The sequence below is a fragment of the Carcharodon carcharias genome, chromosome 21 (assembly GCF_017639515.1).
Source record: "Carcharodon carcharias isolate sCarCar2 chromosome 21, sCarCar2.pri, whole genome shotgun sequence".
In the NCBI taxonomy this organism is placed as follows: domain Eukaryota; kingdom Metazoa; phylum Chordata; class Chondrichthyes; order Lamniformes; family Lamnidae; genus Carcharodon; species Carcharodon carcharias.
In genome coordinates this window covers 18104287-18132175 of record NC_054487.1, presented here as the reverse complement: position 1 = coordinate 18132175, position 27889 = coordinate 18104287, and the positions used below count along the sequence as shown (strand labels likewise).

Below are 27889 nucleotides of genomic sequence, written 5' to 3'. Positions count from 1 at the left end.
GTTTTTAGGACAATTGATGATAGTTTCATGGGTACCATTACCGAGTCTAGCTTTACATTCCAGATTTATTAATTGAATGCCACCAGCTGCCATGATGGGATTTGAACCCATGTCCCCAGAGCACTTGCCTTTGCCTCAGGCTTATTGCCCCAGTGACATTGCAACTAAGCCACCATCTCCCAATAAAAAGTGTTTCGCATTTACAGTGAGGATCATTTTCTGAGACTAGCATATTGAATAGATGGAATCCTTTATGTATGCACACCATCGGATTGACTGCTGACCCTCAAATTTACACATGCATGCAGTCAACCACCATTCCAGGAAGCAAGCAATAGTTTCCATTCCCTCTCCGCCCTATTTCATTCATTTATATTGGCCAATATGACAACTTGTCCAAGACCTGAAACTGCTACGCAGCTGTCCAGGTGAAGCATTCAACTGGATTCCAACATTGTTCTCGCTCTCCCAGTTAGTGACAGAATATGGCATTACTGTTGAACCTGTTGATCTAGAAATTGGGCTATGCAACACTTATTTATCAGGTGTCAAACAGACTCTGGAGTCTGTATGATGGGCAGGAAGCACATGTTCATTACAAGCTGGAAGTGCACTGCCTGCCATATTGATAATGGTGTGCAGTTCCCACACCTGAAACAGGCATTAGTTACTTTGCATATGAAAATAAGGAACCCTTAAAGGGACACAACCAGTGAGGTAAGGCTTTAAAATAGACATTTGGAGGTCGTGGACCGGTCCTGGCAACCAGCCCCCCACCACCCCCCACCCCGCCCATTATTGTTACCATTACCTCTTCCCCAACTGTTACTGCTATCTCCTCCCACAGCTCCCACTTATTGCCATCTTCCCTGTGGCTGCTTTTCATCAATCTGGGAGCTGCTGCTGGATATGCAGTGGTCCATTCTTTCATCTTGCTTCAGCACGGGCTAACTGTTACTGTCCGCAACTCATTGGCTCAATGCCAACGAGGCCTGAGGCCCACTATTAGGTGCGCCACAGGCCTGACCGTTCAGGAGCAGTGGCTGACCCCTGCACGCCTACCCCCCGCCGTGCTTTCCAGACCGTTAAGTCCATTCTAGCTTTGATGTCACCTCCTTGTATTGTCTGAATCACTGTTTCTTTCAAAGGAGCTGAGGAAGTGAGGTGAGATCCATATCTCTCTTCCTGGAGTATGGTCTTCTCTTTGCCATCCTTCCCCTGTCACCCTACAGTTCTCTTTCAATCCCACTTCTCCCTTGTCAGTCCTGTGGTCAAACCATGTGGTGTAAATGACACAAAGGTGCAACCTGCTAGTTTGCTGGTGTTCTCAATGTCTGTTCTAAGAGTACTTAAGAGACTGGTGCCTCACACTGGAATATACGACCATGCTTCACAAATGGATGCGGCCTACAAACCATTCTCTTCCCAAAGTTTATAGTTTACCACAGTTACATCAGTCGCTCTATCAAACCAACACTAGCATCCTAAATACATTTAATAGGCCCAATTTTCATGACCTCACCACTACCCAAATGATCCAAATCTGCCTTTTGTTCTGGGGTTGGCTCATTAACCTGGTCTTAACACATCCCAGTTTCAGGCTGCTCCTCGCTTCTCTCTCAGCAAGGTTGTAGAAATGCAGCTGCTGTCAGCAGCAGTAAAGGCCTGTGGGCAATCGGGCCTTCTGCTGTCTACAATCAACAGCCAGAAATCCTCAAGCACCGATGCCTGCAACTGAAATGGATTTACCTCAGGACCTTCTGTCCTTTCCTGATGGGGGGGTGGGTCCAGGGCTAAAGACTCATTTATAGAATCATAGAATGGTGACAGCACAGAAGGAGCCATTTGACCCATTGTATCCATGCAAGCTATCTGCATGAGTAGCTCACTTAGTGCCGCTCCCCCACCTTTTTCCTGTAGCCTTGCAATATTTTTTTCTCCTTTTTAGATGATGATCCAATGCCTTTTTGGAAGCCATGATTGGGCAGTGCATTCCAGATCCTAAACACTCTGTGTAAAGAATAGTTTTCTTAAATTCACCATTGCTTTTTTTGCCCATCATCTTAAATCTGTGCCCCCGGCTCAGCATGGAGGAGGGAGAAAGGAAATGGAAGGATGGGACATCCCATCCTGCATGATTGCCTTTGCTGGCCTTCGTCTGCATCCAATTTAAATACAGGGGTGGGATTTTCTGGCCCCGCCCACCGCCAGGATTGTCCGGGACTTTTGGCTGGGCTGTCGCAATCCCTGCGGCCGGAAAATCCCAGCCAGGGACTTGAACAGTCCCCTGTCCCCCTCCGCAAGGGAAGGCTTGGGAATCCTGGGAAAAGATCCTGAGGTGATTAACATTATGCATCCTCCCATGTTTCCCCTGAAGCTATGGACAGGGAGTTAAGCTGTGATATTGTCCACTTGGCAGCAAGAGGGTGAACAGATTACAGACATTCAGACAGAAATTTCCACCTAGAAGGACAAGGGCAACAGATTCATGGGAACACCACCACCTGCAAGCTCCCGTCAAAGTCACATCCTGACTTGAACTATATTGCCGTTCCTTCACTGTCACCGGGTCAAAATCTTGGAATTCCCTCCCTAACAGCACTCTGGGTGTACCTGCACCACAGGGACTGCAGCGGTTCAAGAAGGCAGCTCAGCTCCAACTTCTTGAGGGCAATTAGGGATGGGCAATGAATGCTGGCCCAGCCAGCGAAGCCCACATCCCATGAAAGAATAACAAAAAGTGCCTCCCACATGTCTAAGTGACCTTTCTTATACCCACAGTGTAGAGTGGACATTGAGTGATTCCCTGTGCTTTATCTCTCTTTCTCTCTGTGTGTCAGAATGGCCCAGGACATTGCAGAGCTACAGCAAGCTGACACAAAGATAATTCGGAGAGTCTGAGCTCACGGCTGAAGAACAAGATCCTCCATTAATCTAACTTAGAGAATGTTAAAACATGACAGATACTCACTGCTTGCTTGCACCAAGAACAGCTGATGGCTATGATTTCCTTCGTGTGGAATGAAAACTTCTGTTGGAAACCCTGCAAAATAGAAACATTTCAATTTACAGACCAGCAGAAGAAGCACAACAACCACAATTACTGGTCGCACTCTCCCAAAGAGGGGTAAACATGCCTGGAGTATTATCAGGCCTAAGACATCAAGAGGGTTGGAATTTCCAGCTGACCACAATGAGCCCCCTCCCCTGCCTATCAGGAACTGTCCATGGCTCCAAACAACTTTTGTTTTAGTTTCATCAGCATTCCATTGGTGAGCTGGTCAGCGTTCAGAGGGTATGGGTAACCTGGCCATGCCATCACACAGCCAAATCCCACTGGTGTGGAGCTTCTCGTGGGACTTGGAGCCTAAGGGAGGTCCAAAAGAGTCATTCCCCGGGTGTTGCCTCACTCACAGCCCTTTGATACTTTGGAGAACCTGCAACACTCCCTGATACTTACTGTGGGCACTGGCATTCCTGTGTTGGCTGTTTCAATGCCTAAAGCATCAAGGGCTGTAGATCCCAAATGATATAAGGTTATATAGCAGAGTTTCTCTTAGAAAGAACACCTCCCAGGAGCTGGTAGAACACACCGTTCGATTAAGGGGCCAGGATCATGTACACACACCTTTCAGATATCCTCTCTACTTCATATGAGGCATAAAGGGAATAGAATTTGACACACTTCATGCAAATAATTTGGATCCCTGCCTTAATTCCAATTAGGAGCAAGAATGGAATATCACCGAGGTGATAGTGTTTGGAAAGAGGGGAATTTGCAGTAGTTATGATTGAGAAGAGGAACCAGATATCAGAGAGGAGAATGAATGGTTACTATGAGTGGGAAGAGTAAATGGGATGTCACACTGGTGAATCTGCAGTCATTAAAAATGGGAAGGAAATATGGGATATCACAGAGAGGGATGGGAAGAGTGGAACCAATGGCACCAATGGGGAGATTCATACCTTCCCACACTGCTTGCATTTCCCTTCTTGACGCCGTCTGTGAACCCAGTGGTGTCTCACAAAACTCTGCTGAAGAAATCACACGTTACTTTCAATAATCACTTTTTAAGGTTCAAATTTGTGTTCCCGCTTAGCTTGGCATAACTTGTATTTAAATGAATTCTTCTCAATACTGTTTTCAGCCATCTATCACTGGCCTGAGGTCAACATCCTGTGGTGATATTGGAGTACCCTGTCCTGAAAGTGATACACCCTAAAATCAACCTACAGGTTTGCCATGTGAATAAACCCCAAGCTCAAATTAAATGGCACAGTGTAGTACCACACCTCTGGCACAACAAACCTCACACCCTTGGGCCTCACAACTCACGGAGCTGCAGGGTATAATCTAGTCCCTTACAGGTCCTGAGGCAGAATTTTGAGGCCAGCTGGGAAATGACCCATCGCCCACAATCGCGACTTCACGCTGGTGGCATGAAACGTGGCTCCTCACTGTTCAGGAAGGGGCGGGCAGGCGGGGGTGGGTGCCTGTCAGCTGCCAGGTCCAATGACGACCCAGCGACTGTTTTAAAGGCGGCACAAGCAGCCCTGGAAGGCTGCCGCCAAAGAGGGTCTCCTCTGTATTGAGAATCTTCAGGTTATGGTGTTGAGTGCGGCTGGACACGGCAGGTGGGATGGCTGGTCAGGTGGGCATTTGGCCCCCCGTTTTTTGGTTGAGTGCCTTGCGGTCCTCCTGGAGGTGCTGGCTCCCAGGAGGGACACCCTTGTCTCCGCAGAGAGGAGGCCACTGCACCTAACAAAGACGACATGGGAGGAGGTTGCAGCGCTGGTTAGCAGCCACGATGTGGTGCAGCGCTCCTGGGTGCAATGCTGGAAGAGGTTTAATGACCTGCTGCACTCAGGGAGGGTGAGTACCGTGTTGGCATGGGTCAGTGTATAGAAGTGTTAAGGTATGGCCATCCCCCCTGTGGATCTCAGGGGTGCTAGAGTCTGAGTGCCAACTGTCAGTGACGCCACAGTTGGCCAAAGAGGTGCAACCTGGCTGCTCGGACTGAGTGCCTTATGGCTCAAGGGCCACGACTCGGATGTGCCCTGCGAGGTGTTCCTCAGGTGGGGCTGGTCAGGCTGCAATGGTGCTACAGGTAGAGGGTGGACTAATCAATGCTCCTGTGTCCTTTCAGGAGAAGACAAGCTGTAACCATTTGGAGAGGCGGATGCCAGCCCAACCTGCTGCTCCTCACCAGGTTCAAGCAAGATGCCCTGGAGCTGGGGAGCTGGCACGCTCCATGTGCAACCGAGCATGGAGAGGTGCATGTACCAAACGAAGGTAAGAGTGCAGTGCACAGAGGTGAGAGTTTTGTTTGTTCGACCATCCTAGTGTAGTCTCTTCATTGATGGGAGCCTCGAACCTGGAGTCCCCATTGATCATTGGAAGACGATGGCACCATGATGCCCATCTCCATTGTCTCACCAGGGTGCCTGGCATGCACAGTGAGTGTGTGATGAGTTTAACTAATGACATGTCCTTGTTCTCCCTTACAGATTTGTGAGTACGCACTCACTCTCTGGACCCCGAAGAGCCACCCCTGATGCCAGAGGACCACCAGGCTCCAGCTGCACCTGCATCACACCCGCTCTCTGAACCAGGCACCAGCGCAGATACCAGCACCTCGGCAGGCATTAGATTGGCAGCTAGAATGTCAGTGCACATTGGCGAAGGCACTTGCTTGAGGTGCAGGTGGAGGCAGAGAGTGCCCAGGGCGCTGGCAGTCGGAAGACTGCTGGAGACCAGAACGATGCTCAGTCGAACACAGATGATGAGCCTCTGGAGTCGTCCATTAGGCGGCAGATACTGGACGTCCAGCGAGGTGTGTGGGAGGATCTGGTGGAGATACATGAGGGTGCATGTGCCATGGTCTCCATTGTGGAGGAGTCCACATGGAGCATGAGCACTGTGTTGACTCTCATGGTCAAACACACTTCCTCCTCCATTGCGAGAGTGGCGACTATCATGGAGAGACAGCTCCAGGGACAGAATCAGGGGTCCATGGGGTTGCGCTCGGACCTGCAAATGCTCACACAGGCAATGACCTCAGGTGGTCAGTGCCAGTGTGGGAGATGGATGAGGCACCCAGTATCCTAGCCAGGTGCCCAGACATCAATGTTCAGCAGGGGGGGTCCACAGCAACCACACCTTGGTGCACGAGCTGCCTGTTGTCTCTGCGGGCTCCTCTCAGGACACTTTGGATGATGGCAGCAGCTCCTCTGTCCCTCTGCCAGTGGCCATCGCACCTGATGAGGCTGCAATGACTGGGGAGATGCCAGCCATGGTACTGAACGCTCCAACACAGGGGGGGCCAGCACAGGCTCCACAGGCCAGAGGATGGCCACCAAGGTCACCAAGGCCAACAAGACAGCAGAATTATCAGGCTGTCTCCGATGACGGTGCCAGTGGGGGTGGGGGTGGGGGGTTGGTAGGGGGGTGGTAGGGGAGGGGCGGGGGTGGGCATGGCACCAAGTCGTAGCACTCAGAAACCTAAGTTAAAGAAACCATGGCCAATAAAAGCTGGCCCAACGAGCGAAGCCCACATCTCATGAATGAATAAATAAAAAGAGGGGCAGGTCAAGGGTGATTTCCTGATCATTTATGTTTGGTTTATATGTCTGCTGGTGTAGACATTAACTCCAGTAATGGTAATGTCATTATGCTTTCAATGTGACAATAATATTAAATATGCTTTGGTTCTCATGGCCTGAGTCTGGGAAGAGTGTCCTACAGTCAGCATCGCGGTGAAGCAGTCTGGGAAGAGTGTCCTGCAGTCAGCATTGCGGTGAAGCAGTCTGGGAAGAGTGTCCTACAGTCAGCATTGCGGTGAAGCAGTCTGGGAAGAGTGTCCTACAGTCAGCATTGAGGTGAAGCAGCCTGGGAAGAGTGTCCTGCAGTCAGCATTGCAGTGAAGCAGCCTGGGAAGAGTCCCACAGTCAGCATTGCAGTGAAGCAGTCTGGGAAGAGTGTCCTGCAGCCAGCATTGCAGTGAAGCAGCCTGGGAAGTGTCCCACAGTCAGCATCGCAGTGAAGCAGTCTGGGAAGAGTGTCCTGCAGTCAGCACCGCGGTGAAGCAGCCTGGAAAAGAGTATCCTGCAGTCAGCATCATGGTGAAGCAATCTGGGGAGAGTGTCCTGCAGTCAGCATCATGGTGAAGCAATCTGGGGAGAGTGTCCTGCAGTCAGCATCGCGGTGAAGCAATCTGGGGAGAGTGTCCTGCAGTCAGCATCGCAGTGAAGCAGTCTGGGAAGAGCGTCCTGCAGTGAGCATCGCGGTGAAGCAGTCTGGGAAGAGTGTCCTGCAGTCAGCATGGTGGTGAACTGGGAAGAGTGTCCTTCAGTCAGCATCGCGGCAAAGCAGTCTGGAGAGAGTGTCCTGCAGTCAGCATCGCTGTGAAGCAGCTTGGGAAGAGTATCCTGCAGTCAGCATCATGGTGAAGCAGTCTGGGAAGACCGTCCTGCAGTCAGCATCATGGTGAAGCAATCTGGGGAGAGTGTCCTGCAGTCAGCATCGGGGTGAAGCAGTCTGGGAAGAGTGTCCTGCAGTCAGTTCTCGTTGAAAATAACAAGAGTGACATCACAAGACAGTGCGAGAGGGCAGTGGAGAGATCAGAGCCAGCACGAGTGTGGGGAAGCTTCAGAAAGTGACTTCAGCACAAAAGGTGAGAGCTGATTGGTAAGTGTTTTTCTCCGGTTTTTCTCTCCAATTTAAAATAGATTAAGCTAAGGAAAAGTAAGGGTTCTCATATTTTTTTAAAGTACATAAATAATTAAACTTATTTTTTACTGTATTTGACTTAAAGTAAGGGTTTTTTTTTCAACCAGAGGCAGGGCAGGGCAGCTCAGTCCCATGTTATGTACCACCTGCAACATGTGGGAAGTCCCAGACCCTCCTTGTACTCTGACTGACCACGTGTGCAGGAAGTGCCACCAGCTGCAGCTTCTTGAGCTCTGAGTTTCGGAGCTTGATCAGCAGCTGGAGGCACCGAGGTGCAGCCACGAGGCTGAGAGTTTCATGGACAGCACGTTTTTATACGTGGTCACCTCACAGCTTACGGAGGTGCAGACAGAGAGGGAATGGGTGACCATCAGTTAGAAGAAAGGTGTCAGGCAGGTAGTCAGGAAATCCCCAAAGTGCATCTCGCTCAAGAACCATTTTTCTGTGTTGGAAAATAGTGAGAGTGATGGTTCCTCTGGGGAGTGCAGCCACGCTCATAACACTGAGTGTCTCAGCTGCAAGGTGGGGGGGTGGTGAGAAGAGGGGAAGAGCAAAAGTGGTAGGTGACTCGATAGTAAGGGGAACAAAGAGGCGTCTCTGCAGCCATAGACGTGACTCCAGGATGGTATGTTACCACCCTGGTGCCAGGGTCAAGGATGTTACTGAAGGGCTGGAGGGCATTCTAAAGGGGGAGGGCAAACAGACAGAGAATGTGGTACATATTGGTACCAACGACATAGGTAGAAAGAGGGATGAGGTTCTGCAAGCAGAATTTAGGGAGCTAGGAAGCTGATTAAAAAACAGGACCTCAAAGGTAGTAATCTCTGGATTATTTCTAGTGTCACTTGCTAGTGAGTATAGAAATAGGAGGATAGTCCAGATGAATGCGTGGCTGAAGAGATGGTGCAGGAGGGAGGGCTTTAGATTGCTGGGACATTGGGACCATTTCTGGGAGCAGTGGGGCCTTTACAAGGCAGACGGGTTGCACCTGAACCGGAATGGGACCAACATCCTTGCGGGGAGGTTTGCAAGTGCTGTTGGGGACGGTTTAAACTAACTTGGCAGGCGGATGGGACCCTGAGAGGAGGTTCAACAGGGGGAGATGCACAGCCAAAATCAGAGGAGAGAACAAGTGAGTCTGGAAGACATAGAAATTATAGGCCAGTTAAGGCACAAGGGAGTTTGGCAAGGTTGGATGGTATTTATTTTAATGCAAGAAGTCTTGACGAATAAGGCAGATGAGTTGTGGGAACAAATTAACACATGGAAGTATGATGTCATTGCTGTCACAGAGACTTGGTTGAGATAGGGCAGGATTGGCAGCTCAATATTCCAGGATATAGGGTCTTCAGGTGAGACAGGGAAGAAGGTAAAAAAGGAGGGGGTATTGCAATATTGATCAAGGAATCAATTCCAGCAGTAAGGAGGGATGACATCTTAGAAGGCTCCTCAAATAAAGCCATATGGGTAGAACTGAAAAACAAAAAAGGAGCAATCACGTTGCTGGGAGTGTACTATAGGCCCCCAAACAGTCAGAGAGAAATAGAAGAGCAGATATGTAGGCAAATTTCAGAGAAGTGTCAAAATAATAGGTTAGTAATAGTGGGGGATTTCAACTTCCCCAACATTAACTGGGTTAGTCATAGTGTGATAGGTTTAGAGGGAGCGGAATTCTTAAAATGCATCCAGGAGAGCTTTTTAAGCCAGTACGTAGAAGGTCCTACAAGAGACGGGGCCTGGACTTAATTTTAAAAAAAACTTAATTTTAGGGAATGAAGCTGGGCAAGTGGTAGAGGTATCAGTGGGGGAGCATTTTGCAGATAGTGATCATAACTCCATTAGATTCGAGGTTGTTATGGAAAAGGACAAGGATGGGCCAGAAATCAGTGTTCTAAATTGGGGGAAGACCGATTTTAATAAGATCAGATATGATTTGACCACAGTGGGTTGGGAGCAGCTACTTTTAGGTAAATCTGCATCAGAGCAATGGGACTCATTCAAGAGGGAAACAGAGAGTACAGGGCCAACATATTCCAGTAAAGACAAAGGGTGGGAACGACAAATCCAGGGAACCCTGGATGTCGAGGGATATACAGAATTGGATTAAGAGAAAAAGGGAGGCTTATGACAGATACCAAGGACTCAAAACAGCGGAAGCCCTAGGGGAGTATAGAATGTGTAGGGGGGATCTTAAAAAGGAAATTAGGAGAGCAAAAAAGGGGCATGAGAAAGCTTTGGCAGATAAAATAAAGGAAAATCCAATGTTATTTGACAAGTACATTAAGAGTAAGAGGATAATTAGGGAAGGAGTAGGGCCCTTTAAGGACCATTGTGGTAATTTGTGTGTGGAGCCGGAAGACGTAGGTAGGATTCTAAATGAATACTTTGTGTCAGTGTTCACAAATGAGAGGGAGAACATAGGTATGGAGATCAGGCAGAAGGACTGTGATATAATTAAAGAAATTAGCATAGAAAGGGAGGAAGTTCTAAGTGGTCTGGCAGGCTTAAAAGTAGATAAATCTCCAGGCCTGGATGAAATGTATCCCAGTCTGTTGAGTGAGGCAAGGGAGGAGATAGCAGGGGCACTGGCAATAATTTTCAATACCTCTTTGGCCACAGGAGAGGTGCCAGAGGACTGGAGGACAGCCAATGCGGTACCGTTATTCAAGAAGGGTGGAAGGGGTAAACCAGGGAACTACAGGCCAGTCCAGTCTAAGCTCAGTGGTGGGGAAACTACTGGAAGCAATTCTGAGGGACAGAATTAACCTACACTTGGAGAGGCAGGGATTGCTTAAGGACAGTCAGCATGGTTTTGTTAAGGGGAGGTCATGTCTGACCAATTTGATTGAATTTTTCAAAGAGGTGATCAGGTGTGTAGATCAGGGCAATGCATTTGACGTAGTCTACTTGGACTTCAGCAAGGCTTTTGATAAGGTCCCGCATGGGAGACTGATAACGAAGGTAAGAGGCCACGGGATCCAAGGCAATTTGGATCCAGATTTGGCTGAGTGGCAGGAAGCTGAGGGTGATGGTTGAGGGGTATTTTTGTGACTGGATACCTATGTCCAGTGGGGTTCTGCAGGGATTGGATGTTGGGTCCCTTGCTGTTTGTGGTATATAGAAACGATTTAGACTTGAATGTAGAAAGGTTGACCAGTCATTTCGCGATTGACATGAAAATTGGTAGGGTGGTAAATAGTGAGGAGGATAGTCTTAGATTACAGGAGGATATAGATGGGCTGGTCAGATGGGCTGATCAGTGACAAATGGAATTTAATCCGGATAAGTACGAGATGGTGCATTTGGGCAGGACAAACAAGGCATGGGAATACACGATGAATGGTAGGATCTTGGGAAGTACCGAGGATCAGAGGGACCTTGCTGTGCATGTCCACCAGTTCCTTAAGGTAGTGGGACAGGTAGATAAGGTGGTCAAGAAGGCATATGGGATATTTATATTCTATGCCTCGGCTAATAAAGACCAGAGCAGGGAGGTTATGCTGGAAATGTATAAAACGCTGGTTAGGCTACAGCTAGAGTATTGTGTGCAGTTCTGGAATCCGCATTATAGGAAGGATGTGATTGCGCTAGAGAGAGTGCAGAGCAGATTTACCAGGATGTTGCTTGAGCTGGAGAGTTTTAGTTATGAGGAGAGATTGGATAGACTGGGGTTATTTTCCTTGGAGAAGAGGATATTGAGGGGGACATGATTGAGGTGTATAAAATTATGAGGGGCATAGATAGGGTAGACAGGAAGGAACTTTTCCCCTTGGTGGAGGGATCACTAACCAGGGGGCATTGATTTAAGATAATGGGCAGGGGGTTTAGAGGGGATGTGAGGTAGAATTTTTTCACTCAGAGGGTGATGAGAATCTGGAACTCACTGCCTGAAAGGGCAGTAAAGGCAGAAACCCTCATAACATTTAAGAAGTATTTGGATGTGCTTTTGCGATGCCATGGCATACAGGACTATGGGCCTAATGATGGAAAATGGGATTAGAATAGTTAGGTATATGTTTGACCGGTGCAGACTCGATGGGCCGAAGGGCCTTTTTCTGTACTGTAGATCTCTATGGCTCTATGCTTATGAGTATGCTTCACCCTTTTTCTTTATGGTGGAGGTATGCCAGTATGTAATGCTAGACGTGAGTGACTCTGAACTTTATTGCATAGGCACTGAGTGGACTTTGGGTGCAAATGAAAGGGTCATTTCAGACATCCGGGATGGAGGCAGCAGCACTGGCATGCGTTTGAAGCTGACCATTGGTAACCTAGCTGAAGGACAGTTGGATCAAGGCATCCTTGGTGTCCCTGCCTCCCTGGAGATTACCGAGGTCTGCTTCCTTGTCCTCAGTGTTCTCCTCACTGTGCTCCTCTTCTGACTCATCACTGGATTCATCCCCTGTAAACGCAGGATAGTTATCCTGGCAGCATCTTCTGTGGCCCCTTCCACCTTGGAATCCCTGCTGGCCCTGCACCCCTCGTTCCGGTGCCCCTCCTCCCACAGGTCCCTCCCCTGGGCCCCTTACCAGGGTCACGGAAGGCTGTCTGATACCTGGAAGGTTCCACATGGTCTGAATTGTCTGGGGGCCTTGCAGACACCAATTTGTCCTGAAATGAAACCTGGAAATGCTAAGAATGAAGCCCCAAACAGAGGTGAAGCTGCCAAATACCAATAAGCAACTATCTCCAAAACTCCTCACTACTCACACTGGCAATGCTGCTGACCCTTTTTATCCTGCCCTTGGATGAGGTTTATGAAATTGGCGGCTGCCCCCGCCTGCCTGATTTGCCCATTTTGGGCATGTGACCACACGCTGAGTGAAAAATTCTGGCCTTGGACTGAACCCGTTTCCCTACTCTGCTTCGCACATGCACAAAATTCACCCACATGTTCATTTACCTTTGCTCTCCCCAAAACATTGCCAGGTTCCAATTCTGAGCACACTGCCTACTCTCTGGCATTTCACCCAAGTGGCTATTCAACCATGTTGGGAGCAGATAGCTCCCAATCTCCTCCTCACCCTGATGCCCAAACAGACACGTTCTTTCCAGCTGGAGTCATTCAGTTGTGATCGGAAATGGGAGCCCTGACTGAATGTTCCATACTCAGCTGAGATCCACTGTAGTTCTTAACTACGTACCACCAGACAACATTTCAACACATTATGAATCAAATCTAAAACCTTTTGTACAACTCAGCACTACAGTTAAACAATGCCCTTACCCAATCTCTTGTTAATTGAACAGACATTTTTATTTATTGGGGCTTAATTATGAACTGCTACTCCAACGATAGATACATAAAAAGTTGCATACAACAAAGAACATTCTGTCCTTCTTGTCTTGCTTGAAAACTTTAAGATCTATGAGTAAGAGCACCGATTTGTAAAGTTCCAGTACTTACCTCTCTGAGTGAACGGCTACCTCCCTCCCGGTAGGTTGGCTTGCAATGGAAGCTTATCTGAAAATCAACAACCAAAAATTCCAAAATAAGATTGTGTTTCCTCCAAGTCACTCGTTCTAACTCTATCCTACAACAAAATTCAGAAGTTATTGAAAAAATGTAAAAACAACTTGCTATTTCATGTATATTGGGCCCAAGGTTATCCATTTCTGTGTTTGCTGGGTCACAATTTTCTACACACTAAAGCCAATGAGTGGACAGTCGCGGGGTGGAGATAAAACCCCAGTCTGGGGTCTATAAGAACCAGGCAGATATATTGCCAACCTAGTCCGAGGGCACTGATGAGATGTGTGCTAAGTTGGAGATTTCACAGAGAGTAATGCAGGGTTCAACGACCTTGGATTAGTCATCGCAGTTAAATTATGTGTGTGTATACATAATCTTTAGCATTTCTCCCACCAGTGTTCCAAGGTGCTTTACATACACTGAATTTGTTTGTCAGATTAGCTGAGCGTGACAGTGATATTGTACTCAGCAATATCCCACAGACAGCAGTGGATGAGTGATTTTTAATCTGTTGATGGTGCTAGTTGAGAGAAGAATGTTGGATTGGATATTTCGAGAGTTCCTGCTCTTCTTTGAGTAGTATCATGGGATTTATTACATCTGCCTGAAAGCATGGATAAGTCTTGATTTAAAGTCTCACAGTGCATCACTCCCTCAGTACTAAGAAAGCCTGACCAACTGGGGGGTAAATGTTAACCAGGACACAGGAAAGCTTCCCTGGTCTTCTTTGAATTGCATCATGGGATTGTTAGCATCCACTAGCAGAGGTAAAGCATATTAACACTTCATCAAAATAGATGGCACCCCTCAAAACCTGGTACTTACTGTTATGATGCGGGATTTTATAAGATGGTTATGTTTCGGTCTATCTGTTTAATTCAAGGTAAATTGAAGTAGTGAAGAGGGTCATGTGATCTGCTATTTGTTCTGCCTGACAACAAGTCTGTAATCACTTGGTTGCCGTGGAGACGGGACCCAGATGATTGAGGCTTACTCTGCACACAAATAGTAGGGATTTCTGTTACCCCATCAGACACTTAAGCTATAGCGATAATTTAAGAACTTCATGTCTGTCTAACTTTGGGGCATTAAAAAAAGTACGTCAATAGCAAATTTCAGCACAGATATTCCAAATACTGCCTCCTTGCTTGAAGCCAGGTGACCTGAAAGTATAACACCAATACCAGAGGCCAGGTAGTGTCATACCTTCTCGAGCTGTTCCACGCACACTGTGTGCACTATTATTTTGCATGCTGCACACTTCCTCCTTGGAGCTGACTTCTGTAAAGGAAAAGTAAAAAGTTAAAAGTTAAAAAGTAAGAAAGAAACAGAGCCTTGAATTTGAAACACAGTCTATCAAAATCAACACCAGTTTACTCACAGTGATCTTCACCAGGCATCATTCTGATTTAGACAATGATCTTCACCAGGGATTACTCTCTGATTTATTCAATGACCTTCACCAAAGATTACTCTCTGATTTACTCAATGATTTTCACCAGGGGTCATTCTCTGATTTACTCAATGATTTTCACCAGGGGTCACTCTCTGATTTACACAATGATCTTCACCAGGCATCATTCTGATTTAGACAATGATCTTCACCAGGGATCACTCTCTGATTTAGACAATGATCTTCACCAGGGATCACTCTCTGATTTACACAATAATCTTCACCACGGATCACTCTCTGATTTACACAATAATCTTCACCAGGGATCACTCTCTGATTTACACAATGATCTTCACCAGAGATCACTCTCTGATTTACACAATGATCTTCACCAGGGTCACTCTCTAGCTCTGTATAGTTTACTAACTGATTTACTCTAGAATGTAGTCTATCTAGTACACCTTAAGGTGTATTCTATCTAGATTATTAACAAACATTTTGTAAGGGTTGGCCTATCTAGTTTTTAACAATGATTTTTACTAATGGTGCTGCATCTAATTTATTCATTGAACTTCACTAGGTTTCTCTCTCTGGCTTATTAACCGGTCTAGTTCAATTCTGTTTCCCTTGAGATGACTTACGGTTATCTTCACTAAACAGTTCTCTTCTCCAAGGTAGCAGTAATCTCCAGAGACGTTCGTCTCCAGCCAAACATGATCGCCATTTATAGCATTTTCCTATAAAGGTAAAAGGTAACAGATGGATCAGTTTTTCTCAAAAGATGTTAATATAAAATAACTGCTTTGAGTGACTGTATATTTGAAAGTAATTTTCTAGACAAAGTTCTCATTCATTTGTAAGCCAAGGGTCTTGTACTTAACTGAGTTAATGATATTGTAAGTATTGCTGAAACAAGAGACATGCTGTTAAAGCTTTTTGTCTTGCACTCAACTGGTCAGATGCAAGAATGTCAAATTTCAAATGGAGCAACAACTTATACTGCATGAGAAAATGTTGCTGATTGGTCACCAACTCTGATTGGTTGAGGCATTACCATGGGGAATGTACCAGGGAACGTACCATGGGGAATAGTACCAGGTACTATTGTTCCCCTACTCTTTTGTTTAATTCAAAAAAGGCACAATGTCTGGACATGTTCTTTCTGCAGAGTCTTGCATATAAATATATATGTAGCTTCTAGCAAGCGTAAATGAGCCACATTGCAATCTGCACCCTTTTCTCATGCAATATAAGTTGTTGCTCCCTTTGAAATTTGACATTTTTACATCTGTCCAGCTGAGTGCAAGATTAAAAACTTTGACAACATCTCTTTTTTCAGCAATACTCAAGTTCTGTGCTATCAAGTGATTGTTTGGTATTCTAAGTGTGTAGCTTTTTCTAAATAGAGAAACAATGCAAAGGGACAAGCCCCATTGTACAGAATGATGAGAAGGGTGAATGATGTAGGAGAGAAAATGGGGAAAACTAAAGCATGGGGTTAGGAAGAACCAACACCTTAGGTTTAGAAGCTGGTAGCTTCTGGGAGAACAGGGAGACTGAGTAAGTGAAGACTTCCACAATATCCAGCTACTGAGAGTGAAGTTACTTCCAATATTGTGCCCTCTCTTAAATGCTGCCAATTATTTTGATTCCAGTAGATTGAAGATGAAGGGAGAGGGAAGATGATATAGCAACATATGCACAATGTTCAGAGCAACAGTAGCAGTATTGAAAAAATGGAGTGCTCCAGCATCAAGTTAAAAGAAAAGGCAAGGAGAGTTGGACAGCTATATCTTAAAAGGGAGACAAAGAAAGTAATAAGAGATGCATTAAGAGATTAACAAAAACTCATATGAAATCCAACAGTAATTTTTAGAACAAATATACTAAGAGAAAAGAGTGGTAAAATGGAAAGTACACCCATTAAAGAGAGATGCAGGTGAGAATATTTGAGATAATAAGGAAATCACAGACTTCTTAAATGAAGAATTTCTAACATCTTTCACAATAGAGGAAGAGGACAAAATACCAGTAATACAAAAGTCAGTGGGGGAATGTATTGAATTTAATGTAAAAAGCAAAGGTAATGGAGAAAATAATGGAGCTTCATATAAACTAGCAGAATAATATTTCGGCAAAGACTAGAAGGGCCGAATGGCCTGTTTTTCTGTGCTGTAGTGTTCTATGGTCCTATGGTTCTAGACAAATTGCCAGGACCTAAAAGAAACAGTTGGGGAAATTGGAGATTCATTAGTCATAATTTTCCCAAACTCTCTAGATTCAGGGATTGTGTCTTTGGATTGGAAAATTGAAAATGTGATCCCAATTTTTAAGGAAGGAGGGAGAAAAAATAGGTAAGTACAGATTTATCAACTTAAAGTAAGCTACGAGGGAGTTAATGGAATCATTTATCAGGGAGAGAATGACTGAATATTTGAACATGTAGGAGCTGATCAAAGAGAGTTAGCATGGATTTGTGAAGGGCATAGCTGACTAATTTAATGTAACTTCTTTTGAGGAGATCATTAACATGATGAATAGAAGAATGTCAGTGGATATAGGTTATATGGACTTCGATAAGGCATTTGATGAGATACTACGTAAAAGATTATTAGCAAAAATTAAAGGGCATGATATTGGAGGAGGTTTTGTGACATGGGCTGATAAAGTTACCTCCAATATCAACTTATGACACAGTTAATGAATTTAAGGCAGAAGACAGAGAGTAGGGATATAGGGAACACACTCTGATTGACGGGACGTGACAATTGCCACTCCCAGGGATCTGTACTGGCGCCTTAGCTTTTCATTATATACATCAATGACTTTGAAGGAGGAATAGAGAGCTGTATATCCAGTTTTCATATGACACTTAAGTTAGGAGGCACAGTGAGTTGTGTAGATGGGATTGGAGGTTGAAAGGGACATAAACAAACACACGGGCTGAATTTCACATGTCCCCAGTGGGGAGGGGGTAGGGGAGGCATGTAAAATGGGGTGGGTGCCTAACCCACCACCTTCCCATCCATCCCCGAGTTCTTCCCCATAACACAGGGGGTGGGCGGGTGCTAGAATCAGCAGCCCACCCACCATATTTAAATGTATAATTAAGGGCCAATTAGGCTTGCTATCAAGCTAATTGACCCTGATAATACACTGCCCACATCATAAATCATTTGGCATAGGCAGCAGGCTGTAAATGGGAAGCTAATTTTTAAAACTTATATCTTTAAAGGATGGGAAGGAAAGGGAAGTCACTCTTCAGAGGCAGTTCACAGGGCAGGCCCCCTTAGGTTGAACACCCCTTCCTTCTTACCCTCTCCCTCACTTAAACCCACCCCCATCCCCTGACGCCACTTTACCTAACCTACTCAAACCCTCCCAGCCCAACACCCCGGGCTTACCTGCTCCAAGGATCCATGGGTGGAAGTCCCACTCGGCCCTCATTCGTCCACCCTGCAGCATTTTACAGCTGCAGGGCTGGGCAGCTGGAGCTTGTCGGCTCCCTGCTGATGTGGTTTCCGGTGGGGCATGCTGTCCGCACACCCCCCAACAGCCCCATACCATACTATTCCGCTCCATGAATGGGAAAAACCATGGCAGGGCTCAACATGGGCAAGCGTGATGCCATCCACTTTGGATCCAAGAAAGATAAATTAGAATGTTTTCTGAATGGCAAGAAACTGGGAAGGGTGGAGACACAAAGGGATTTGGATCAGATCACTAGAGGCACTGGTACCAGAAAGTAACTGAAAAAGCGAGTGAAATGTTGGTGATTTTCTCAAGGGTTGGAATACAAAGGGGAGGAAGTCGTGATTCTGTTGTGTCGAGTCTTGATCAAACCCCAGTCTGAGGCACTGCATTTCGTTTTAGGCATTGCACCTCAGAAATGATATATTGGCCTTGGAGGGGTAAAGTGCAGATTCACTAGAATTATACCAAGGTTTAAAGGGTCAAATTGAGAGATTGTCTGAACTACTGTTGTGCTCCCTTGAGTTAGAAGGTCACAACCTTAAGTAGAGGGGCGTCGGGGGATGGGGGTGGGTTTAAGTGAGGGAGAGGGTAAGAAGAAAGGGGATATTCAACCTAAGGGGGCCTGCCCTGTGATCGGCAAAAGGCAGCCTCTGAAGAGCGACCTCCCTTTCCTTCCTGCTCTTAAAGGATATAAGTTTTAAAAATTAGCTTCCCGCTTACAGCCTGCTGCCTATGCCAAATGATTTATGCTGTGGGCAGCATATTATCAGGGTCAATTGGCTTCATAGCAAGTCTAATTGGCCCTTAATTATACATTTAAATATGGCAGGCGGGCTGCTGATTCTAGCAGCTGACCACCCCCTGTATTATGGAGGGAGCTCTGGGATGGATGGGAAGGCGGTGATCTAATTGAGCTGCAGAAATGATAAAGGGTAGAAAGAGAGAGGGATTATTTCCTTAAATAGGAAAGTCCAAAACAGGAAGGCCTAATCTTAAATTTAGACATAGGCTGCTGAGGAGTGAAATCAGAAAGAACTTTTCCACACATTGGAGGGTGGAAATCTTGAATTCTGTATCCTAAAATGTTGGGAGGTGGGACTTTCCATCTCCCCCCACCACTGGGATTGTCTGGCCCCTCTGAAGGTCAATGGATTTTTGGCCTGGACGCTACATCCCCCACGGCCACAGTAGGGCTGGAAGATCCTGGTTTGGGTCAACTGAAGACTGAGATGGGCAGATCTTTAAGGTTATCAAGGGTTATGAATCAATGGCAGGTAAATGGATTTGAGGTACAGCTGGGAGATAATCTACTTGAATGGCAGAATAGATGTGAGGGACTGAAAGGTCAACAACTATTCCGATGTTCCTAAATGCTCTATAAGGCAATCACTGTACTGCAGCCATTTCATCTCCAGTGGGAGAAAATTTCCAGAATATCCTTGTGTTTACTTGCCCAGTAATTTATCAATATGGGCCAGATCTTCCGTGGAGTGGCAGTCCCTGTTGGATTGCTACTCCGCTCCTCTTTTCTTACCCTAGACTGGAGCTCCACATTTTTTGCCTGGACATCCGACCCAGGCCTGCTGAGAAATATGGAGCCTAGCTGCTCCTGGAGTCCTTCAGTGTAATGTAGGAAGGTCGGAGGAAACAAAGACACGTCCCCTTTTTATGGCATTAGCTGCCGTATTCTGGTAAGTTTAAATGTCCCAGCTATTTTGACAAGCTATGGAGAGGAGGTAAGAGTGGAAAGCGAGTGTGTGAGGGGGTCGGATGGTCGGGGGGGAGGGATCAGATGGTTGGGGGTTTGGCCAGGCAGGAACAGATGGCTGGGGGGGAGGCGCATCAGTTGATTGGGAGGTATTGGGATGTGGGGCATAGTTGGGGGCTGGTGGGTGGTTAGGGGGTGTCGAGGGTGGTTAGGGGGTCGAGGTAGTTACGGAATTGGGGGGTAGTTGGGGGCGTGTGGGGGGTAGTCAAGGTGGGAGGATAATTGGAAGTTGTGGGTAGTCCTGGGATTGGGGGTAGTTAGATGGTCTTGGGGGGGGTGGAGTGTCAGGAATTAGTCAGGTGGTTAGGGGGCTTGAGGGGGTAGTCAGGGGGTTGGAAGGGTGGTTGCAGGATTGAGGATAGTCAGTTGAATGGGGTGGGTTGAGGTGGGAGACTGGGTGTGGCGGGGATAGTTGGGGTTCAGGAGGGTAGTTGGGGGATGGGGGATAGTTGGGTGGTCAGGTGGGTATCGGAGTTAGTAGGGTTGGGGGGGTTGTTGAAGGGTAGTCAGGAGATCGGGACGGTAGTTGGATGATGGGGGGGAGCGGACGTGCAGGTAGTTGGGGTTCCAGTGGGTAGTCGGGTAGGTCAGTAGTATAGTTACCCAGGAGTTAGGACTGCTTTTAATCCTTTTAATGTTTTCTGGGTAACTATGCTGCTAAGTAAGTTGGAACCATCCAAAGTCTCAGACTTTAAATCAGAGTTTCAGAGGGTCCCAGACACAGGGTAATTGCCCAATTGAAATTGAAACTTCCTGGGCAAATCCCATGCATGTGGACTTCCAAGGGAAGTATCTTCTGGGGTACAACCCTCCAGGGAATGGAAGATCAGTGCCTATGATTTGCAATTCTAGATGCCTACTGTCATCTCACAATTTGAAGATTCAATCTTGCGTTTCCTGGCATAGGGGAGGGACTCACTGCTTTTTGGATAAATGAACTGTGCACAGATTCCCCCTAAAAACTTGAAGCAAAATAGTGTCATTAAGTTTTTGCTACTGAAGAAGACAAATAGATAGAACATCATCCCAGTTTCTGCAGTGAGGTCTTTGATGATTGATGAGATCTAATTTTGTTCTGAATGAGTGATCATGGATTGAACAGTGAATCCCAGATACACCAGGTTTCACGAGCAAGAACTCCTTAGCTGGCGTATCCCTTCAGCATCAGCAATTGGACAGACTTTCTGGCAGGAGGTGCCTTCACAGATGAGTTTTCAATTTTATCTTCCTGCTTTCTTATCTTGAGTAAGTTCATCCCACTCCTGAATGTCTACAACAGCCTTTGAAGTGGGCCAAAATGTATTTACTTCCATATTCAACACAATTTCAACATATTTCTTTAAACATAAAGATGACTCGTGATTCTGTCTGGGTAGCTGGTCTTCAGCCTCAAAAATCATTCTGAAATGCTTAGAGTAGTTAGAAATGGCAGCTCTCAGACTGGGACTGAGTGACAGCTCTCATATACTCATCCATTGTTTCCATTCCACTTCTTTACACACATGGACCAGCAAACACAATGAGTTAAACTTATAAAGAGTCTAAGAAAAAAAAAACTATCATCAAGCATCAACAATAAATATGTCAGGAAGAGGTCCATTAAATAAAATTCCTGATAGTTAAACTTCAACATCTTTTAAAGGACGGAACAATACCATAATAGGGCACTTGAACTATTGTCGTCCAATGTCAGCGTTCAGAGTGTCAGCAGCATGATGAATATGGAGCTATTTCAGTCCTTGAAAACAGACATCAACTTTGCGTCTATAAAAGATGGTATTATGACCCCTGAGATAATTAGATACCATCCCTGTGTCTGGCCACTGCTTGATGCAAAAGATGATGTCTCTCTGTCTCTGCATCACTGTCTGAAGATCACTAATGTTGGTCAGTGCATTGGCTGGTGACTGTAAAACTGATAGGTGCACTACTGCTACTTTAGGGCCAGCGTATCGAACTCTATGGCACCAGATACTACAGTTGTAGTCCCTGGAGGAGCTCCTGCCTTCACACGATCACAGTCATGCTGGGGAATCGTATCCCCAAACTGTTTCAACAACAATGGGCAGGAATCTCCCAGCGCTCTGGAGGTGGGTTCCAGCTTGTGGGGGTTGTGGGGGCGGGGGATTTGGTGGGGTGGTCCCGGAAATCGATTGGCCTCAGGTCGGGACCCTGATGTGATCCCATCCTTTTCCAGCTTTTCCTTGAGAAGGCTGCAAGTCCAGCAGGAAATTCCCTTAAATCTGGCAGGAGCTATTGAGGTGATTAAAAAGGCAATTTAGAGCCTTCTTAATCTTCAACCTCTTTTTTTGCAATAGCGCATGGTTCTTAAGCTGCATCTGCCCTTTGCCAGGATCACCAAGGTGAATGCACAGCAGCTTTTTCAGTGAAACTGACAGGATGGGAAGGCTTTGATCAGTGAAACTGAAGAGCTCCAGCCATGGCCATTGAGGGGCTGCTGTTCAAAGCATTTCTTCTCTCAGACAGTGCTTTCACTGCTTAACAAGTGATTGCCAACTTTTTGGAAGATATTTCACCTGTCCAACATTTCACTCACATTCAGCCGTACTTTCCTGCTGTCAGGCTTCACCACAGCCTATGCAGCTCTACCTTTCACTCTGTTAAATGTCAAGAGCAGAGGCCACACCATCAGCAACAGGGGCTGCTTTTCCTCAGCTACATGACCCTCCACAGGGCAGAGGGAACAGACACCAAGATCCAGCTGGAAGGAGGTGAGACCCCCTCAACACAGATAGAGTGTCAGCTCTCTCTGCTTGTGTGAGCACTAGTGGTCCAGTAGATTCAGGCTCTCTCGGCAGGTCGTTGCTACATTTGCAGCATCCTGGAACAAAATCTCCTTCTCAGTGGACCAGGCGGGCACGCATTACCAATGTCTAATAAGGTGCCTGTCACTGAAGGACCCCAATCACCAGGTGCCTGGAGAGAAAGCAGAGAGGTATATGCTCATAATAGCTTGCATGGAGAGGAGTAAAGGACACCATTTGTGGAGGGTGACTGTGAGGCATGGGTGCAGGAGGGCATTAGGATGAGGGTGGGTGTGAGTGTTGTTGTATAGGGATGTTTGGTACAGTAAGGGTTAACATGGGATTGGGAAACAGTACTGCCTACAGTGTGATGTAAAAAGACACATGACCTAAGACTAAGGTTAGTTGTGGACTGGTCAGAGACCTGTGTAGAAGTAAGCATGGAGTTAGCCCATAGCCTGTGTATATGTACATAGTTATGTGGTATGAACAAACACTTAATGTTCAACCAAACAAGACTCAGAACCTCTTTGAGAGACCTACTGGACATACAACATACAACAAGTGTGAGTGTTGGCTGTTCAAATGGGGATGTGAGGTGTCTGGAGACAGAGAGGGATGAGTGGAGCTGCAAGGTGTGTTGTCCTGTGGGGTGCTGTGTAGAAGAATTCTGGAAAAGTCAGAGTGAGATTCTTGGCCTCTCACCTTTCCCACCCTTCTGAAGTCCTGGATCCTCTTGGTGCACTGTCTCCACGATTGAAGGACCGCACTCCTGCTGCTGATTTCCCCAACCACATCCGTCCACATTTTCTTGGTTGGAGAAGTTATCTTCTTCCTCCTGCCCTTGGGAGAGTTCACCTCACTGCAGCCCCTCAGAACCCACAGCAGGACCTCCAAGTTAAGAGTGAGAGGCCTGGGGAGCAGCCTTCCCAGGTCTTCTCTCCATTCCTGTGGTTGCTACTGCCTCAAAAATCCAAGAGTTGATGAGCTGTTCTGACACATGCTGTGGTTCCTTTAATTAGAAATCCTTCCTTTGACAGAATGAATGTGTCACCCTGCCTACATTCCCTGACTGATCAGGAAACCCAGAGATAGGATGATAGCTAGTTAGCTCTGAGAAAGAGCAATGCCAGGGCTCAAAATTACTCAGCTGCGTTCCTGATTCAGATGACTAAGGTTGATTGGGTAAATAGACTGAAAGCCAAGGCCATAAATAAACAGTGAGAAACATTTAAATACACAATTCAAAATGTTCAACACAAACACATACCACTAACAAACAAAACCCTAGCAACAAAGATCCACCCATGGCTTACTCAGAGGCTAGTATTTGATTAAGTAAAGAGGTTTTTGAGGTTGCAAAGAGCATTAGCAATTCTGAGGAATGGGAGTGTTCTAGGAGCCAGCAAAAGACCACCAAAAAGTTGATAAAAAGGGAAAAACTAAAATATGAGAGCAAACAAGCCAGAGATATAAGCACAGATTGTAAGAGCTTTTACAAGTATCAAAGAAGGAAGAGGGTAACTGAAGTTAGAAGCAGAGACAGGAGAAATTATCATAGGGAATGAGGAAGTGGCAGAGACATTGGACAAATATCTTGTGTGTTTCTTAACAGTAGAAGGCACAAGTTCCATACCAGAAATAGCTGGTAATCTAGGGGTTATAAAGAGTGAGGGAATTAATATCAGCAGAGAACAAGAATTGGAGAAACTGAAAGGACTAAAATCTGACAAATCCCCAGGACTTGATGGCCTACACCTCAGGGCAGGATCGTCCCTGAATTGCACTAAGTGTGGTAGCAGGTGTGAAAAAAGACGTTTTATCCGCCAACCATAATGGTGGATTTTCACACCGTTTCGTCTGCTTCCCAGCTCATTAATTATGTAGCCACAGGCCTCTGAATTTCTCGCTATGCGTTACCTCACTCTGGGTGCCATATCTAAACTGTAGCTACGCACATAGTTCTCAAGGCTTGCAGCCTAGGACTGCTCCAGTGAAGGCATGGCCTGAAAGCCAAAAGGAGTTAAGTGACCAATCACTGGAATACCCTTTGGAAGCTTGTCATGATATCTTCCACCCCGGCTCTGGCCACAGTAGGTCCAGCAATCTCACTACTCCAGAGTGGGAGGTGGTGGCAGTGGTGGTCAGTGCCAATGCTGCATGGAAGAGGTTGGCATCAAGTTCACACAGCTCACCACCCTCTGAGTGAAGAAGTTTTTCCTTATCTCAGTCCTAAATCGTCTACCTCGTATCCTGAGACTGTGACTCCTTTTTCTAGACCCCCCAGCCAGAGGAAATATCATCCCTGCATAAAGTCTATCCAGCCCTGTCAGGACTTTATACGTTTCAATGAGACCCCCTCTCATTCTTCTAAACTCCAGTGAATACAGGCCTAGTCGACACTATCTCTCCTCATACAACATTCTTATGTTCTTGTGTTATTTTGACCAGAAAACGATTCCACTGTTCCGTCAGGGAATAAGGTGAGAAGATTCCCCCCCCCGCCCCCCACCCGGCCCAGTATCCACTTTTTTCATGATGGTGGCCGCAGAATGATGAAAATGTCATCTGTGCCTGTGTTTGAAGATGTTAGCTTTCGAATTGTGGAGCTGCTGCAGTATCCCATGTGACTCATTAGGCTGACACAGCTTCAACTTGCTGGTCAAGGGCAAACACGAAGCTTTCCCAAAAGGGTAGTCAGGGCATCCAACTGAACATACACTTTGTGGCAACTTCAATCTGATTAGTTAAAGTGCAGCCACTATTTTTACAACCTGATTAAACTCTTCAGAAGCGAGAATCACACCTGACGGACATTTCAGATCAAATATCACGACTGACTGAAGAGCTTTTGGGTTAACATCCATTCCAGCATTAGAACAAGATGGTTCCCTCTAATCCTCCAGAAGCCTTGCAGCAAAAGGGTTCATGTTGCTAAAGTCAGTAATGGGACTAATGGAATCGAATGGAGTCAGATGGACAAGGAGTCTCGCTGTTTTGCTCAAAGGACAAATAGTATGGTATACCAATGTGGTAAAATCAGAATTTGGAACAAGAATGGCTCAGATATTAACCTGAGGTTTCTGTGAGGAGGTGCAGAATTGTGTGGGGGAAATGCGAAAGTCAACTGAGCAGGTTGGAATCTGTGGTCGCAGCTGAATTGAACCAATTCATTTTGATGTCTAGGTTTGTGCAAGCATGGGGGCTACAATGATCCACAGTTCTCGGCTGTATTTAAAATGACAGTCCACAAATGTGAATTGGATGCTGCAGCTAGAACAAGGCAGCACCTAGATTGACTGGAATTACTGCTGGGTGCAGGCAGGAGCTCACCAAGCAATGCATGGTCAGAAGTGGCTGAAGAGATGAGCAGCAGCAGCATTGTGCCCTGGGCCATGGGTACAATGCAGGAAGTAACCTAACTAGGTCAGAAAAAGTGAGCACATTTGATCTTTGAAGAAGACAGGGCAAAATGCTGGAGAGGGGGACATGACAGGAGGTGAATAACCACATGTTGTAGGCTTTCTGGAGATAAGTTGCACAGCTGTATTCCTGTCAGTTGGAAAAGGAAAAGCAGGGACCTCACAGGTTGTTGGTGACAAAATTACAAATATCTCTGACACATACACTGACTTCATTTTATCAATAACTGAACTATGAGGAGGCTGAGTATAGTGATTGTAAAGAATATTACTTTACCATGTCTAAATTAAACTCTTTTCTTTTACCTTCCAGGGCCTTCACCTGTGCAGCAATTGCCGTAGGATATCTGTGAGGAGGATAATTCCTCAGAGGACATCATTCCTTCTGAGGGCACACTCTCACAAGATATATAGTCATGCACCAGTGCAGATACATGCACTGCAATGGGACAGTTAGAGCCTTAGTTGGGTTTTCACCTGGTGATTCACTCTCCACAAGTGAACATGAGCAGCTACTGGTAACCGGGACAGCTGTGGAGAGTCCTTCTTGGGAACTGCAATCTTCCATAAACTCTGCTCAGCTGGAGAAGAACTGAACTGTGGGATCTAGCTTTGGGAAGGAGAATGCTAGAGGTGCATCAAAAACCTAACCAGGGACTGACAGATGAACCACACACTCCAACTCAATCACTAGCAGACTGTTGGCACAGGAAACTTGTGAGACTGTCTGGCACAGAGGGAGAGAGTGCCTCTGCAAAGCTTCAAATATGGTTCTCAAATGAGTCAATGCAGATCATGACCAATGCCCTGCAGACTTTAGATGCAAACATGTCTGCAGTCTTAAACCTTCTGGCCTCACTGTCCTCCACCAAGTTGATCTGTAGCAGAATTGGTAGCGTTATGTTGATGCTGGTCCAGGAGAACAATGGTAAAAGAGGGAATTTCACTCACCCTCCATTCCCCTAACTGCTGCCTCTGTACAGGTGCAGGTGCAAAAGCCTTTGAGACCGTCTGGGGTTCCCAAATCCAGTGAGCGTCGGTCAGGATTATCTCAGCAGTCAGAGCCGGGATCTGAGCAGCCTCCCTCTAACCATGTTGGATGCACCATGTAGCAGGGGTAGGAGGTGTGGGTTGAAGAAATTGGAACGATATGTACATGGATCTTTGACAAAATGTCATGCTGTGAAGTTATGTTTCAAATAATACCACAAACTGCATCACTTCTACATCTTGTGCATTGTTACATCCCGAGGGCCAACTCAATCCTATTACTTGTTTCATAATAAATGTCAATATTTGCTGCAGTCAACTGGCCAGATGAGCAATGTGAATGAGTGGCTGAAAGACTGTTCAGTGCGAAGGCTAAGGTGGGTTTTGTTGCTGCTGTAACAGCAGACATGCAATTTAATCTGTTATGTTCTACATAAGGTGAATCTTTGGGATACAGGGTATCCCAGGCAGCAGTGTAAGTGGCTGGTCTAGTGATGGGTGCCCCATCTTCAACCTCCTGCTACTCCTTCGCCATGTTCTTCTCATCTGAAGAGGAGTCTGGGTCCCTCTGTCCTCCACCTGCGAGCCCCCATCCTGTGCATGTGCTGATCCCACAAACAGCATATCATCACCGCCATGGATAGAGATGGCCAGCTGCTTCTGATGTCCTGTCAAAAAAACATCCAAGGTGCCTTCCGTCCAGAAATTGTCCACATAAAATCCTCGAAGTTGGAAAGAAAAGCAACATCCACACAAGTGCTGCCTGTGAAACATTTACCAGAGGAATTTGAGACAGCAGATGCAATAAGTGAGGTTTTACTCAGAAAGGGCAGTGAGAACTCTAATACCAGTCCGAATGGCTGCTCGAACTCACC

General features: G+C 46.3%; 1 protein-coding gene across 1 annotated transcript in view; it reads right to left on the bottom strand.

Annotated features, from left to right (window-relative positions):
* Positions 1–27889, bottom strand: part of LOC121293041 (diacylglycerol kinase iota-like) — a 611142-nt gene that overhangs the window by 545603 nt on the left and 37650 nt on the right. The window contains exons 5-9 of the mRNA XM_041215634.1: positions 15237–15332; positions 14409–14483; positions 13137–13193; positions 3967–4035; positions 2972–3043 (exon numbers count right to left, since the gene is read on the bottom strand). Coding sequence (XP_041071568.1) covers positions 2972–3043; positions 3967–4035; positions 13137–13193; positions 14409–14483; positions 15237–15332 — 369 coding nt within the window. The remainder of the gene's footprint in view (positions 1–2971; positions 3044–3966; positions 4036–13136; positions 13194–14408; positions 14484–15236; positions 15333–27889) is intronic.